The 16884-nt window shown below is 44.4% G+C and overlaps 1 protein-coding gene across 1 annotated transcript in view; it reads right to left on the reverse strand.

Moving 5' to 3' along the window:
• Positions 1-16884, reverse strand: part of BICDL1 (BICD family like cargo adaptor 1) — a 176988-nt gene that overhangs the window by 123916 nt on the left and 36188 nt on the right. The window contains exon 3 of the mRNA XM_075898124.1: positions 11792-11997. Coding sequence (XP_075754239.1) covers positions 11792-11959 — 168 coding nt within the window. The 5' untranslated portion in view covers positions 11960-11997. The remainder of the gene's footprint in view (positions 1-11791; positions 11998-16884) is intronic.

Here is a 16884-nt window from a genome sequence, read left to right on the forward strand (position 1 = left end):
CCAGTCCTATGATTCTATGAATAGTTTCCTTGTAATTTCGGTGGCATGTACTGCATCATCATATGTAGGTGCCTTGATTAGGCAGTCGTCTAGGTACGGAAATATCATGATGCTGTGTCGGTGTAGATGCCCAGCCACTACTGATAGTGTCTTTGAGAAAACCCTGGGTGCTGATGAGAGGCCAAACGGGAGGACTCTGTATTGGAAGTGTTCCGCACCTATGAGGAATTTGAGGAAATGTCTGTGTGCCAGGTGTATCGTTACACAAAAATAAACGTCCTGTAAGTCGAGAGATGTAAACCAATCTCCTGTGTTGAGCACTGGAATGATAGAAGCTAATGTCACCATCTTGAACCTGTGTTTTCGGAGGTATCGACTGAGCTGTTGAAGGTCCAGGATAGGTCTCCATTCCCCTGATTTTTTCTCAGTGAAAAAATAACTAGAATAAAATACTTTCCCCTGAAATTGCTCGGGCACTCTCTCCATGGCACTAATATGTATAAGGTTCATGGCCTCTTGCATTAAGAGGGATTTGTGAGAAGGGTCCCCGAACAGGGACAGGGATGGGGGAGAGTTGCGGGGGGGGGGGGGAAGAGAAAGAAGGGGAATCGTATAGCTGGATGTTATTAGCTCTTGGATCCAACGGTTGGTGGTGATGGCAAACCACCTGCGCTGATATGGTCGTAATTGCGGGTGGAATAGCTTCTGCGATTCTGGATGATATTTCAGAGGAATGATCTGCAGTCCCTCGACCAGACCATCAAACTGGCTGTCTATTATACTGAGGGCTGGGTGTCCTGCTGGTCTGTGAAACACTTTGGTAATTCTTTAATCAGTTTTGAACTTAACCATCTTGAGTAATTTATTATCAACTGCAAACTCTGTCACCTAATTGTTTAAACCCCTTTTCAAATAATGTAGTAATACGTTGAACAGCATAGGTCCAAGCATGGAACCTTTTGGGGACCTTCCTATTTACCTATTTCCGTTGAAAAAAATGATAATTTATTTCTACCCTTTGTTTCCCATAATTTTAAATCCTTGATTAAAAATAAAGCACTAACATTGATGAAATAGAAATCTAAGGAAAGGTAAACATTTATAGTACTGTTATTCATATATACATTTTCCGATTCTGATACATTTGGCCCATTGACTAAATGGAGTTCTGAAAAACCAATAAAGTGGAAAGGATATTATGTTAATATATCCTTTAACAGCATGCTAGAGTATCATATTGTAACCTTTTGATCCAAGAATTACAGATGGAAAAATTTTACTACAATTCTTAGTCATGTCAGTTTCCATGTCAGAAAACACTCAAAGCTTCATAACAATATCACAACAAGACCTATGTCAACACTAGTGCAAAGAAGCATACCACCATTGGATTCATACCACTATATACTAGCAGTGAATTCAGCTTGTAGGTGTTCTGTTAATTCTAAAAGAAAAACTCAAACTGGCTTCATTTTAAATTAAACACATTCCTTCTGCAGAGGGCTGAATGACCCTTTCCTAAATTTTAGGGCATGAGAATGCATGAGACTTAGTGGAACAAGGATTCTAAATATGTAGCCCATTTTCTCTCAGGACTTTCTCTTGCGTGTTCACGTGGAAGTACAGAGCAAGCAGTATTTTCTTCTGCCTTGTGGCTTATGTGTATGAACAGTTAGTTATGCCCTAACTTTCTGGGATGCTTATTAACCAAGGTAGAATTGTTCTGAGGTCACTAAATGCTGAGACATAACTTTATGCATTGTTTTGGGAATGAGGAAAAACGTTTTTTAGTGTCTATCTGCTTGCTTAAGTACATACTGCAATTTGTAATCACACATTGATGATGCTACTGTGAGTCATCTATCATTACTGTGCTATAAGTGACCATGCTGACATAAAGCAATCTTGATTTTTAGTGCAGCTTCTTCAAGAAGGGCCAGTGCTAAGGCCAATTATTTCATGATAATGCCAACTCTGCTAGATATTTGTGCTTCACTGAACAATCATGTTGTTATGGCAAGTAAGGTTCTATAAATTATCTGAAAACTAGTCTGATTCACAAGTGTTGGGCGCAGTAAGCGAAAAATACTGTTTTCCTTTTTTAAAATTTCATTTTTATTCACAAATGCAGCCACTAACTAACAATAATATAATACAAATATGGCAACCATATTCACTTTAATAGTAAACAGTCTTTGTGGGGTACAGTCTCTCTTTAGTGCTGCTCCAAAGTATATGCGCTTGACACTGGAGGACCAACAGAAAGAAGGAATCTTTGAGTGGCAGCTGAGCCACAATGGCCATTATTTTAGCTTCATCAGCTTTTGGTCAATTGGTTCCCCATCTTATGAAGCAGAATATGACCAATATGTTTACATATGTTTAGATCCACTGGTTCCTGCCTTTACCTTCCTTGGGCTCCATCTGTAGTCATGCACTGATAATCCCCATGCAACTGATCCCAGCATCATGAAGGCAGCATACACACCAGGCTCCTAAACTGTTGTCCTGTTTGTGGAACTGAACCAGACTGTGTGCGCTGTAGACCAAGGATGTCCATGGCCATGGAGAAGTAGGAATAATGTTCCCCTTTAATATTCATAGAAGGGGGCCTGGAGAACTCTAGGAACTGGCTATAGGGCATAGAATCTTTCTCTCCTGCACAGCTAGTTAAAATCTTTGCAACGTTTGTGAAATGAATTGATACTCATGATTTCTGTCCACAGCTTAAAAGCATCTTCTCCTGCTTTCCACCAGTACATCTTTCAATACTATCTCTGTAGGTTAGAAGTTCATTTATTCAATATCTCTCCCAGATAAACTCACCTAAGAAAGGATATAAAACATAAGTTCTTTAGCACTCAGATGCTTATTAGCCACCTCATAGAAAAAGGAAGTTACTCACCTTGTGTAGTACAATGATTCTTCGAGATGTGTGTCCTCGTGGATGCTCCTCTGTTGGTGTTGGGTCATCCTGGTGCTGCAGATCAGAGTTTTTCCTAGTAGTAGCTGGTTAGGCTGCACATGTGTGATAGGCACCTCGTGCTGTTCGTGCCTTTGCACTTTGTGTGCATGGCCTGACTCACTTCAGTTTCTGTGTGTATGCCTGATTGGCTAGGACCCAGACGAAAGAAAAGGGGAGAAAGGTTGGGTTGTGGACACACATCTTAAAGAACCGTCATTACTACAAGAGATGAGTAACTTCCTTTTCTTCCTCAAGTGATGTCCCCATGGGCACTATGTTGTTGGTAACTACAAAGTGATAATCAACTAGATGATAGGTGGGCTTCAGAGTCAGCGCTTATCAGAAGTGGAGATTACAACATTAACAAATGAAAAGCCCCTAGCTATTTGTATTGACATTGCACAATGTTTCATAAAAGTGTGGTTCGATGACCACATGGCTGCATAACAAATGTCCTGAAGTGGTACACCCCTGAGGAAGGCTATGGATGTAGAGACAGCTTGTGTGGAATGTGCCTTAGGGGGAACAAGACATGCTCTGTTTCATAATGAGTACGTGATGCATAACACTATAATTTTGGAAATGTGCTGAGATGATACTGGAACATTCAGCAATTGAAACAAATAACTGCTGTGAGTGGTGGAAAGTCTGAGTTTGATAAATATAAAAAGAGAATACCCTGCAAACATCGAGGGTGTGCAGAATGGTATCTTCTCATGAGGCATGAGGCTTTGGATAAAAGGTAGGGAGGATGACAGGTTAATTGATGTGGAAATCAGAGCATACTTTTGGTATGAAGGAAGAATAGAGTATGACCTTATCCATCTAGAATACTAGCAGAAATAACCAGTGTCGCCCGGGGAAAATATAGTAAAAGGTGTGATGAATAAACTACGTCAATTAACTTAGCATATTTAATTGGAAATACTTTTCTCTTATATATTATTTTAAGAAATTAACATAGCTAGTGATGTGCTTACAAATCCAATAAGGTCTCTTTTCTCAATCCCCACAAATCAGGAAGGCCCATCTTCCCTTAAAGACTCTATGCAAACTAATGCCTGCAGCCTCCTTGCCAGAGCCCCTGAGAAATGGAGGGGATGCCTCCTGGGATCTGCAGCAGCAGCAAATCACTGCCCCTCAAGTAGCCACTCCTCGAGTGCCTTCAGTGCTCGCTCCATGGGGTAACCTGAATGGAGTTCCTAGTGGCAGCTGGAGTGGTTGCATTGATCAGACAAAGTGAAACACCTTCAGACCAGGTGCAATGAGTGATATCTAGATGATCAGAACATGCAGCACCTGAATGTACCTGTTCTAATGAGAATTGGCTGTTCTGAATGTACCGTGTCCTCCTCAGCTTCCATGGTGCTCAAGACCTTGTCCTCCTACCTGTCTCCTCTTTGTACTGTGAGCTGAATCCTGCAAAGTGCATAATGCCTGTAGCTCTTACTGTTTCAGAGATCTTCCATTTTGGAGATCTTTAAGAATTATCAGTGGGCCCAATTGGGGCTCTGGAGGAATTGGGGGAACCCATTTTGAGATATAACCAATCCAGTTATTTAAGTTAGGAAATCAGTAGTATCCGTGCAAAATTTGATGATTCTAGCTCTTACCGTTTCGGAGATCTTCCAGGACAAACAAACAAACAAACAAACAAACAAACACACACACACATTTTCAGAAATATTTATAAGATAATTTAAGAAGGAGCTGCTGCAAGGGCATCAAGTTCACTAACTCTCCTCGTTGATGTGATCGCTAGTAGGAACATTGTCTTCATTGTCAGCAGTAGGAGGGGACAGGTGGGCAGAGATTCAAAGGCGGGGAGGTCTAGTTAGTGTGTCGAGAACCAGCTCTAGGTCCATGATGGAGGTACTGGCCTACATGGGAGATTAAAGTTGTGAAGGCCCTTGAGGAATCTCCTTTTGATAGGATGCAGAAAGACTGAGAATTACTCTTCTGGGGGGTGAAATGCAGTCAGAATGGTCAGGTGTAACCTAACGGGGGAAACTGATATTCATTGTTATTTCCATGGTGGGATTATATGAAGAGGTGCAGAAGATGGATCAATCTGCTTCCTGGAACGCCAGGCTACAAAACTTTTGCACTTGCACAGGTAAGTATTTCTAGTAGCCTTGCATCTAATATGCAACACAATGTCCTTTACTTGGTCTGAACAGAGTCTCTCAGATTTGCTGAATCAGACACTAGCCAAACTGTGAGATGTAGTGTTTGCAGTTGGAGATGGAGAAAGGTGCCTCTGTTTTTTGAGAGGGGGTCTTGATGATTCGGAAGAGGGTAAAGAGACTGAAAAGATATCTGAGGTTGTGTCTAGACTACACCTCTCTGTTGACAGAGAGGTGAAGATTAGGCATGTGGAAATTGCTAATGAAGCTGGCATTTATTCCTCAAAAAATGAGGTTTACAGGATCTGTCGAAAAAGAGTTTATTTTCGACAGATTCACATCTAGACTGCCATTTTTTTCAAAAAAGCTCCATTTTGAAAAAAAGCGGTGGCCATGTTTATGCTAATGAAGTGCAGGATATTTAAATCCCAGCTTCATTAGCAATTTCGATGTGCCTAATCTACAGCTCTCTGTCGACAGAGAGGTGTAGTCTAGACATAGCCAGAGAGCGATAAGGGAACCAAGCTTATCTGGAGCAGGGGGCTATTAGAATGATGAGGATGCTGGCCTTTTTGATCTTGCAGAGGATCCTTGGAATGCGAGCAATTAGGGCAAAAAGCATAGTACAGATGAGTGTCCCATGTAATGAGAAAATTGTCACCCAGTGATCCTGGTCCCAAGCCTGCTCTGGAACAGTATTGGAGATACTTGGTATTTAGATGTGACACGAATAGATCTACTGGAGGAAAACCCCATCTCAGAAATATAGTATGAAGAATGCATAGGTGGAGTTTCCATTCGTGGTCTATAGCAAAGTGTTGGCTGAGGGTATCTGGGGTTGTATACTTGGTGTCAAGTGGTAGGACGCTAATAGACTGATGCTGTTGTGGATGTACCAGTTCCACAGGTGGACAGCCTCTGCACAGAGGGAGCAAGAACAAGTTACCCTTTGATGTTTGATGTAGAACATCATGGTGACCTTGTCAGTTAGGATATGAACCATACAACCAGGAATGTCCAAGAGAAAGTGCTTTGATGCATTGCGCACAGTTCAAAGCTCCAATAGGCTGATGTGGAGACAGGCTTTGTGGGAAGACCATCTGCCCTGAGCAAATTGACACTGAGGATATGCACCCCATCCAAGAAGGGAAGTGTTGGTGGTATTCTGGAAGGAGGACTGTGTCTGGTGGAATGGCGCACCTATGAGGAGGTTGTTAAGATTGGTCCACCAGTATAGTGACGCAAGGACTTCTGGAAGAAGAGAAACTTGCTTGTGTGCGTGGTGCGTGGAGAGGGTGTATACTAAGAAAAGCCAATGCTGAAGGCACCAAAAGTGCAGACATGCATGTTGGACATGCTCCTTCTGCAGCTCCTATGTGTAACAAATGGTCTACTTCTTGCTTTAGGAGTTTTTTTGTGAGAGAAGTCCCTAAAGAGGGATGGGGAGGGTGGGGAGGTTGAAGGAAGGGAGATGAAGGGGATGGTGTATTTGCATCTAACAATTTCAAGGGCTCATCCGTCCATAGTAATTGCTGCCCATTGTTGATAGAAAGGGCGCAAATGAAGGTGGAAAGTTGCCTCATAGTTGTAAGATACTGGCTAATAGGAGGTCGGGCAGACCCCTGACCAATGTCTCAAAATTGCTGCTTGGAAGAATGCTGAGTGGACGAGTGGGTGTTGAGAGCCTGTCTCTTTTGGGTCTTTGCTCTAGAGCAACCCTGGTCAAAGTTCTTCTATTGATGGCTAGAATAGGTGAAGTTTCTCTGCCTCTGAGATGGAAGAGGGAGTTACTCACCTGTGCAGTAATGGTGGTTCTTCCCCGTGGGTGCTGGTGCATCCTGGGGCCAACGACTGGAGACATTTTCTAGCAGTTTCTGCTGTGCCGTGCAGGCGGCGCAGCACCCTCTCGTGCCGTTGGAATCTTCAGGCGCATGCGCGGCGCGGCCCCTCCATTCCTCCTCTACCTGCTAGAGGACAAGGCTCCAAAGCAGGGGAAGGAGGGAGGGTAGTGGAGCACCCACGGGGACACATCTCGAAGAACCACCATTACTGCACAAGGTGAGTAACTCCCTCTTTTTCTTTGAGTGGTCCCCGTGGGTGCTCCACTCTGGGTGACTACTGAGCAGTTGTCGGCTCATGGAGATGGGTTCAGAGCCATGTGGTAGTCACTGTGGGCAGTACTGCGTGTCCCACCACCATGGAGGATGCAACTGAAGAGGAGAGTGCATAGTGTTGCACAAATGTGTGCTCAGATGACCAAGTGGCGGTACTGCAAATGTCCTGAAGAGGAACGTTGTTAAGGAAGGCAGTTGTGGAAGACACCGCCCTGGTGAAATGAGCCATAATGGTTTCAGGTAAGTGTTTGTCATATAAGGTATAACAAGTTCTGATACATGAGGTGATCCATTTCGAGATTCTCTGAGACGAGACTGCTTGTCCTCTAGATCTTTCAGTGTAGGAGATGAAAAGCCTACGTGAGGCTCACCATGGCTTAGTGTAATCAACATAGAATGTCAGTGTCCATCAGACGTCGAGAGTGTGCCAATGCAGCCTGGATTGGGTCGGCATGTGGCTTCGGAAAGAAGGCAGGTAAGCGTATGGGTTTGTTAACGTGGAAAGGTACTTTGTGGAGGAATTTTGGGTGGGGTTGGAGTATCACTCTGTCCTTTGTGAACACTGTATATGCAGGATCAGTCATCAAGCCCGTGAGTTCACTCACCCTCCTGCTGGAGGTAACTGCGACGAGAAAAGACACCTTCATGGACAGATGAAATCAAGAGTAGGTCGCTAGAGGTTTGAATGGTGGCTTCGTCAGGCTTTTAGGACATGGTTCAGATCCCAGACGGGGGCTGGTGGACAGATTGGAGGGAAGGTGTTTTGCAGACTTTTAAGGAAGCGTTTAGTTAATGGGTTAGTGAAGAAGGAAACTCCATCGATAGGATGATGAAAGGTAGCTATGGCAACTGCGTGGACCTTGATAGTGCTAAGGGCAAGGCTCGACTGTTTGAGAGATAGTAAGTAGTCCAACAAGGTAGGGAGGGGGACAGACTCCAGAGGTGTTGTGTGTAGGTGATTGTGCCAGTGAGAAAAGCGGTTCCATTTGTATAAGTATGTTTTCCTGGTGCATTGCCTTCTACTATTGATTAATATCTCTTTCACCTGTTCCGAACAGGTAATCTTGTCATCGTGGAGCCATGAAGGAGCCAAGCATGGAGATGGATCTTGTGGAGGTCCGGATAGAGCGTCTTCCCATGATGCTATGACAGAAGATTGTGGTGGAGTGGGAAGGGATATGGGTCTGTCTTCGTCATCCTGAGAAGTTAAGGATACTACGTCTGTCTGGGCCATGCGGGTGCCACTAATATCACCTGAGCCTGGTCCACTCTGATTTTGTTGAGGACTTGGTGTAGAAGGTGGAAGGGAAGGAACATATAAAGAAGGGGAGCATCCCACGTGATGGAAAAGGCATCTCCAAGGGAATGTTTTCTCAGAGTTCCTCTGGAGCAATAGAGATGGCACTTCCTGTTGCTTTTTGTGACAAAGAGGTCTATGTCTGGTTGGCCCCACTGGAGGAAGAGGGGAGTGAGAGCATGTCTATCTCCCATTCGTGCTGATTGTGGAACGTGTGGCTTAGGGCGTCTGCTGTGACATTGAGTACTCCCAGGAGGTACGTGACTACTGGAGTGACCTGATGTGTGAGGCACCAATTCCAGAATTTAATGGCCTCCACTCACAGGAATGGGGATCGAGCACTGCCCTGCTGGTTGATGTAGTACATGCAGGTGGTATTGTCTGTCATGATGGTGATGGACAGGGCTTGACAAATACACTCGCCTGCTTGTCTGTGGCGAGTAGATTTTACCAGCTGGTGAGTGCAGAGGTTGGCGGAAGCCTGCACTACGGGCAGTGCGGCCTCATCTGATCTGCCGGCCGGCAGAGGAGCAGAGCGCCTCTGGGAAGGGGGAAGTGTGGTGATTCTTGCCACTGGGCTGCCTGTGTGCAGCTCCGGTGCAAGGAGGCGGGGTGGGATGCCAGGATGCTGGCATGACATGGCCCCACTGATTTTAAAGGGCCGCGGCAGCTCGGCTCTGGCTGCATGTCCCTGGGAGTTGGCTGCGGCACGCGGTGTAATGATGCAGATGGTTAAGACCAGTCTGAGACCATGAGGGGTGATGAGGATATCCTGGTCTATGCCTATCATAGGGTACATGTGATCTGGCAGGAGATGAATGTTGGTAGAAGAATACACTCCTCTGGTTATCCTCAAATTCACCATGATGAGTCTGTACCAGTGATCTGAGTGAACGTGGAGACCCCCTTGATGACAAAGGGGATGGAGATAGTTGCCTTGAAGCGGTGCTGGGTACTGATGTCAAACATGGTACCATAGTTGGTACCGGGGTATTGCAATCACTTCTGTGCAAGAAAGAGCAGTGCTGAACTGAGGCATTGTCTAATGGTGCCGCCGAGCACAGTGCTGATGGAGGAGGCATCGGTGATGGAGGAGACTGCACCGGTTCCAGACTTGGTGTCCAGGTAGGGGTCTGGCCAATTTGGAATGTGCCTTTTGTGGTGCTAATGTTTTAGTCGGCACCTGCAGCGCAGGCAGTGCCAAAGGCTTGTCTGGCTCCCGGGCTTCAGCTCGTGCCGGGTACTGCAGTCTAAGAATGTAACAATTTTGTTTCCATGACCAACATGGCATGGGAGTGTGTAGGGCCAGATGTGCCTGGTTTGTCACCCATACTGACCCTGGGTGGTAAGGAATGGGCTGGAGATATCTTTTTCTTTGCAGGTAGTTTTGATGTAGGAAAATTTGCCCATTTCTTCTGGGTACTGGCAGACTCAGCCTGGCTACTATTCTCTCAGAAGTCTGAGAGCCATAAGGCCTTATCACAGAGGAGCATATAAATATTGAACTCCCTGTCTCTGCGTGCTCTGGCTAAGAGGCTGCAGCATTGAACACGCTTCTGAGGAACGTGTATTTCTCCAAGGTCTCAGATGCATGAAGAATGGCCATGTGAGGCTGGCATAGGCTTGTGACAAGTGTCGCACTTCTTGAATCAGGAAGTTCCTGCCATGGTGGCACTTAGGCTAATCATGCCACTGATTATATGGCAGTTCATTCATCTTTCTTTTTTTTAAAAAAGGAGATGCAGCACCCAAAAAGACCGCAGCTTGGATCTATTCCTATTGTGTGCTGTTTATTTGCTTGCTTTCAGGTTTTTTTTAAACTATGTACATGAAGAAAAAATTATTTTTTAAAAACAATAATAACTGAGTAATGAGAGAAAGAAATAGTGATAACCAACTACTTATAAGTATATTTTTCTTTATCTAGGTAAGTTGAGGATAGAGAGAGATTGAGCTCTACGTGCGACCGAGGGCAGTAATGAAGGAACTGAGGGTAGTCGGGCCGCACTCATGAAGTGCATGAGCAGCCCAACCAGCTACTGTTAGGAAAAACTCTGATCTATGGTGCTGGGACAACCCAACACCAACAGTGGAGCACTCATGGGAACATCACTCAAAGAAGAAATAACAGATTTTAGGCCAAAGTGTGTTTTCAAAAGTTTTTGAATATTATTAAAAGTTGAGAACTCAACATAGTCTCTGTACAGAATAGGAAAAATGGGTTCAAAATAGTCTTTAGTCTGAGCTGTGTCAACTTTAAAAAGCCATATGAGACAGCCTTGGGTTTAAAAGTCAGCATACAGCCAACTGCTGCTGACTTTAGGATCAGAAAACCCTCAGTATTTTTCATATATTAAAATTATTTTAACTATTACTCAGGTAAAATGTATCTGGTGCAAATTATGGGTTTTAATCACTACGTGTTGCTTTTTATGCTATCTTTTAAAAATAGAAGGAATAGTACTGTTATGCAAAAGTACAATACTATTGACTAAATTTTTAACAATCTTGAATGCTAAAGGCAGTTGGCTGGATTAATTTATATATATAGTTAGATAGGTCTGTAAGGGCTCAGTCCTTCTCTTATTACAATCAACAGCAATTGCCCTTGTTATTTTTAGTGGGAGTAGAACATAGGCTTGCCGCTGAAACTCTAGAGGTCTGGGCTAGCCAATTTTAGTTACTAAGGAGTCACACCTGAGCAAGGATCAGGTGATTCTCCTATAAAGAGCAACAGAAATCTGCCAAGATAGTCTCAATAGTTCCAAACTCACATGTTCCAGAAACCCTCCATACATACCATGAAATCCCCAACAGGGATCACCTCTTAACAATGAATGTTATTTAGTCCAAAAAGAATTTAATTCAGGGAGATGAACTAGAATTGCTTCGAGATACAGACATCATTATTAAGAATGTAATGCTGATATTCAGTCTACTTTTTCCCTTTGTTCAGACCCTTCCTATTGTCCCAGCTATACCCTCTTGTACAATTCTGAACTATTCTCTCTGCTGTGGTAACCACTTACAGGAACTTGAAGTAATCATGCTCACTTCTCCCCCTGGCTTTAACTTAGACAAGAGGTACATATTAACTTCTTTTAATCTTTTCTTAGAAGCAAAAAACCTCCAACCTCCCATATCATTCTTATTACTCTTCCCTTAATTCCACCAATTTACCAATACCTTTATGATTTAATCAAATAAAAAGCTGCTAAGCTTTTGGATCAAGTCCAAGGGAGTATGTCTACACAGCAACGTTATTTTGAAATAACAGGAAATTACTCACCCTGTGTAGTAATGACGGTTCTTTGAGATGTGTGTCCCCGTGGATGCTCCAATGTAGGTCTTGGACTTGTCCTGGCACTGCAGATCTGAGATTTTTTTCAGCAGCAGTCTTCCGGATAGCGCATGTACGTTGGACGTCTTGCGCTGCTCGCGTTGCTTCTGAGCACATGATCCAGTTCTTGCCAGTTCCTCCTGAACGTCGAGAGTCTGGAAAACATAAGGAGATACTCCAAAATAGGGAGAAGGGCAGATCATGGAGCACCCATGGAGATACACATCTCGAAGAACTGCTGTTACTGCACAGGGTAAGTATCTTCTTTGAGTAGTGTCCCTGTGGATGCTCCACTGTAGGTGACTTCACAGCAGTAGCCTGACTTAAGGAGGCGGGATTTGGAGTTAGTGCCTTGCTGCCGTGGAAAGGACAGTGGAGGCAACTGCTGAGTCAGTCATGAAGATATTAGGAATAGCATAGTGTTTTTCAAATGTAAAGTTGGAAGACCATGTAGCTGCATAGCAAATGTCCCTCAGAGGAACTCCTTTGAGAAAAGTAGTGGAAATTGCTACTGCCCTCATTGAGTGGGCTCTCAGGGTGTGTGGAAGTGGCTTGTTCTGCAGTGAGTAACACCATATAATGCATGAGACAGAGTCTGGATATGCATTGTGCCTATAGTGGGTGACCTGTGGAACAGTCAGCTGTGGATACGAATAGGACTGAGATTTTTGAAAGGTCTGTGTCCTGTCAATGTAAAATGCTAACACTCGACAAATGTCCAAGGTGTGCAGTCGTGCATGTTGTTCTGAGGAATGTGGCTTGGGGTAGAATGTGGGGAAGACTATTGGTTCATTTATGTGAAATTCCGAATTAACCTTTGATAGGAATGTTGGTTGGGGTCACAGTACGACTTCCTGGAACATAAATACTGTGTATGGTGGTGTCGCGGAAAGGGAGGAAAATTCTCCAACCCTGTGTGCTGATGTTACCGCTAACAAAAAAACAACCTTCATAGTTAAGGAAGATAAGTCACAAGTTGCTAGTGGTTCAAATGGGGGCCTCATTAAGGTGTCCAAAACTAGTTCTAGGTTCCAAGGGTCCGGAGGCTGCCTGTGGCATGGGAAGAGATTAGCCAGCCCTTTCATGAATCTCTTTGTCACTGAGTGGGGAAAAAACAGAATAGCTGTCCACAGAGTATCGGAAGGCAGTGATTGCCTCTAGGTGAACCTTAAGAGAGGAGAATGCGAGACCAGAGTGTTTGAGGTAAAGAATATAGTCCAATATGTGATGAATAGGAACTGTGTACGGGTCAAGGTTGGTGTTGGAACACCAGGAATGGAAGTGACGCCACTTATGCAGGTAGGTGGTATGCATATTGGATCTTCTGCTATGTAACAGAACATATCTGACAGCCTGGGAACAACTCATCTCTATTTATTGGAACCAACTAGGAACCATGCTGTCAAAGAGAGGTGATCGGGCTGAGGATGTATCAACTGCAATCTGGGGAGATGACACAGAGGATAAGATCTGGTTTCAAGATTACACTAGATGGGTTTATGAAGGGGATGGTTTGATGAGATAACATGATCTTGGTAACTAACTGACCATTCATTATCAGTGGGAAATAGGTCAATGGAGGGATGATAGGAGTTACTACAGAGAACTTTCTGGGTGTCTGGCTGATGAGTCTTGCCCACATGCTCAGGGTTTAGCTGATCGCCATATTTGGGGTCGGGAAGGAATTTTCCTCCAGGGTAGATTGGCAGAGGCCATGGAGGTTTTTCACCTTCCTCTGTAGCATGGGGTACAGATCACAGCTAGAGGATTCTCTGCATCTTGGGGTCTTCAAAGTATTTGAAGGCTTCAATATCTGAGATATAGGTGAGAGGATTATTCTAGGAGGGGTGGGTGAGATTTTGTGGCCTGCACTGTGCATGGGGTCAGACTAGATGATCATAATGGTCCCTTCTGACCTTAAAGTCTATGAGTCTATAAGGTGACATGCAAGACAGGAAAGGGAACCACTTCCTATGTGGCCAAAAGAGGGCCACCAATATTACTCTGGCCCTGTCCATGGCTAACTTCTCTAGAACTTTGGGAATGAGAGGAGTCGGAGGAAAGGCGTACAGAAGGTGACAACTCCAGTCGAATAGGAAAGCATCTCCCCTGGATCCCGGTCTGATTCCTGCCCTCGAACAGTATTGAGGGCACTTTGCATTGTGATGTGTAGCGAAGAGGTCTATGGATGGACACCTCCATAGGCGAAAGAGTGCATGGAGCATGTCTGAGTGTAGTTCCCATTCATGATGGCTATAAAATGCCTGCTGAGAGCATTGGCTGTGACATTCTCTGTTCCAGGGAGGTACGCTGCCATAATCACAACTTTGTGCTGGTTGCACCAGTTCCATAATCGTATTGCTTCCATACAGAAGGAGTGGAACCAAACCCCTCCTTTTCTGTTTATGTAATATACCGTTGTCATATTGTCAGTGAGAATATGAATAATGTGACCATGAATAAGAGGGAGAAAGTGTTTGCAAGCATTGAAGATGGCCCTCAACTCGAGGAAGCTGATGTGCTGCAAGGATTCCTGTGCAGACTGGCGGCCTTGGATCTGTCAGTCCTATAGGTGGGCACCCCATCCTAGCAGTGATGCATTGGTGGTGATCTGCATAGTTGGTTGATGTTGGTAAAAAGGTATTCCACTCTACATATTGTTGGGTATGGTCCACTATGTTAACAATTTTTTGACATGAGGAAGCACCACCCCAATCATGTGAATGTCGTGCCTCTTTAGCATACATACCATGGTTAGCCAATGATGAAAGCACCTGAGATGCAACCTTGCATATGTCATGACATAGTCATTCAAGAAAGATGTGGAGAAATTGGAAAGGGTACAGAGAAGAGCGACAAGAATGATTAAAGGTTTAGAGAACATGACCTATGAAGCCAGGCTTCATGAACTGGGCTTGTTTAGTTTGGAAAAAAGAAGATTAAGGGGGGACATGATAGCGGTTTTCAAATATCTAAAAGGGTGTCACAAGGAGGAAGGAGAAAATTTGTTCCTCTTGGTTTCGGAGGACAGGACAAGGAGTAATGGGCTTAAAGTGCAGCAGGGGAGGTTTAGATTGGACATTAGGAAAAAATTCCTAACTGTCAGGGTGGTCAAATATTGGAATAAATTGCCAAGGGAGGTGGTGGAATCTCCCTCTCTGGAGATATTTAAGAACAGGTTAGATAGACATCTGTCAGGGATGGTGTAGACGGAGCTTGGTCCTGCCTTGAGGGCGGGGGGCTGGACTCGATGACCTCTCGAGGTCCCTTCCAGTCCTATTATTCTATGATTCTATAGCTGCCATCTGTTCCGTGAGCTGTTGGAAGGTAAGTATAAAAGTTCTGGGAATGGTGGAGAGAACTTGCACGAGGTCTTGAATATACTGGAACCTGTTTGCGAGTAAGTATGCGTGCGCCATGGTGGAATCGAGGCATGCACCTATGAATTCTATGGACCACTGTGGAGTCATGGATGACTTTGGAATGTTGATTGTAAGTCCAAGTGCCTCAAATGCTACCCTCGTTGGGTTGGTAGCATGAAGTGTTTCGTCGAACAAGGGGGCTCTGATCAATCATAGAGGTAAGAAAATATGATGATTCCCGACCGCTGTAAGTAGTCTGCCACTCCTGCCAGTGTCTTCGAGAAAACCCTGGGAGCTGATGAAAGGCCGAAGGGCAAAACTTTGTATTGGAAGTGCTCGGAACTAACTAGAAAACGTAGGAAGCGCCTGTGTGCCTGATGATTAGTCATGTGGAAGTAGGCGTCCTGTAGGTCAAGGGATGCAAACCAATCTCTGCTGTTGAGTGCTGGAATGATAGTTACTAGTCACCATCTTGAACCTTTGTTTGTGAAGGTACCGATTCAACCGCCAAAGGTCCAAAATTAGCCTCCAGCCTCCTGATTTCTTCTGGGTCAGAAAGTAGTGGAAATAAAATCCCTTGCCTCTGAAGTCCTTTGGTACCCTCTCTACTGCTCCAATAATCAGAAGACGAGAAACCTCCTGTTTCAAAAGAGACTCATGAAAGGGGTCCCTGAAGAGGGATGAGGAGGAAGGAGGGAACGAAACAAGGGAAATGGTGTAGCCTGATGTAATCAGCTGTAGGACCCATTGGTTGGTGGTGATGGAGGCCCATTGTTGTTGGAATGGCCTCAAACGATGGTGAAAAAGTGCGGGGACGTGTTGGTTATCGGTTAACAGAATGATCTGCAAGCCCTCGACCGACGCGTCAAACCTACTGCCTGGTGTTTTGTTGGTTGGACGCTCTGTTGTTTAGAGGACATCATTTTTGTTATTGTTGCGCTGCTGATCATATTGCCTGTAATGAGGCGTTGCATATGAGAAGGGCCTTTGTTTGTGATAAGGTACGTAATGCTTTCGACGATATAGTGGGATATACATGCCTAATATCCTGAGAGCTGTTCTGGAGTCCTATGAAGGACTTATAGGTCTTTTCCACAAATAGGCTCTGTCTGCCAAAAGGTAGATCTTCTACCTTTGACTGAAGATCTTTCGGGACTGCTGCCTGCTGTAGCCATCATGTCCTATGCATGATCACTGATGTAGCAGTGTTTCGTGCTGCCGTGTCTGGGTTATCAAATGCTATGTGAAGGACTGTTCGAGAGGCCGTGTATCCCTCTTGTACCACTGCTTTGAGAACCCAACATTTACTGTCTGGCAAATGTTCTAGAAGTAGTACTAACTTTGAATAATTATCAAAGCTATGATTGGCCAGGAGAGCGACATAATTGACCATTCTTAAAATCAAAATGGCCAATGAATAAACCTTTCTGCAGAATAGGTCTAGACGCTTGTTGTCTAGACTGTAAGCCTCTTTCAAAAAAAAAAGCATCTAGACTACAAGCCGCTTTTTCAAAAGAGAGCACCCAGTCAGTCTGGATGCTCTCTTTCGAAAAAGCAGTTTGCATTACATAGCACCTTTTTTCGAAAAAGCACCTTTGAAAAAAGGCGTTATTCTTCGTAAAACGAGGTTTTCTGAGGCTGAAAAAAATGCCGCGTTCTTTCAATTTACTTTTTAAAGAA

This window comes from Pelodiscus sinensis, chromosome 15 (genome assembly GCF_049634645.1).
Source record: "Pelodiscus sinensis isolate JC-2024 chromosome 15, ASM4963464v1, whole genome shotgun sequence".
Taxonomy (NCBI): Eukaryota; Metazoa; Chordata; order Testudines; family Trionychidae; genus Pelodiscus; species Pelodiscus sinensis.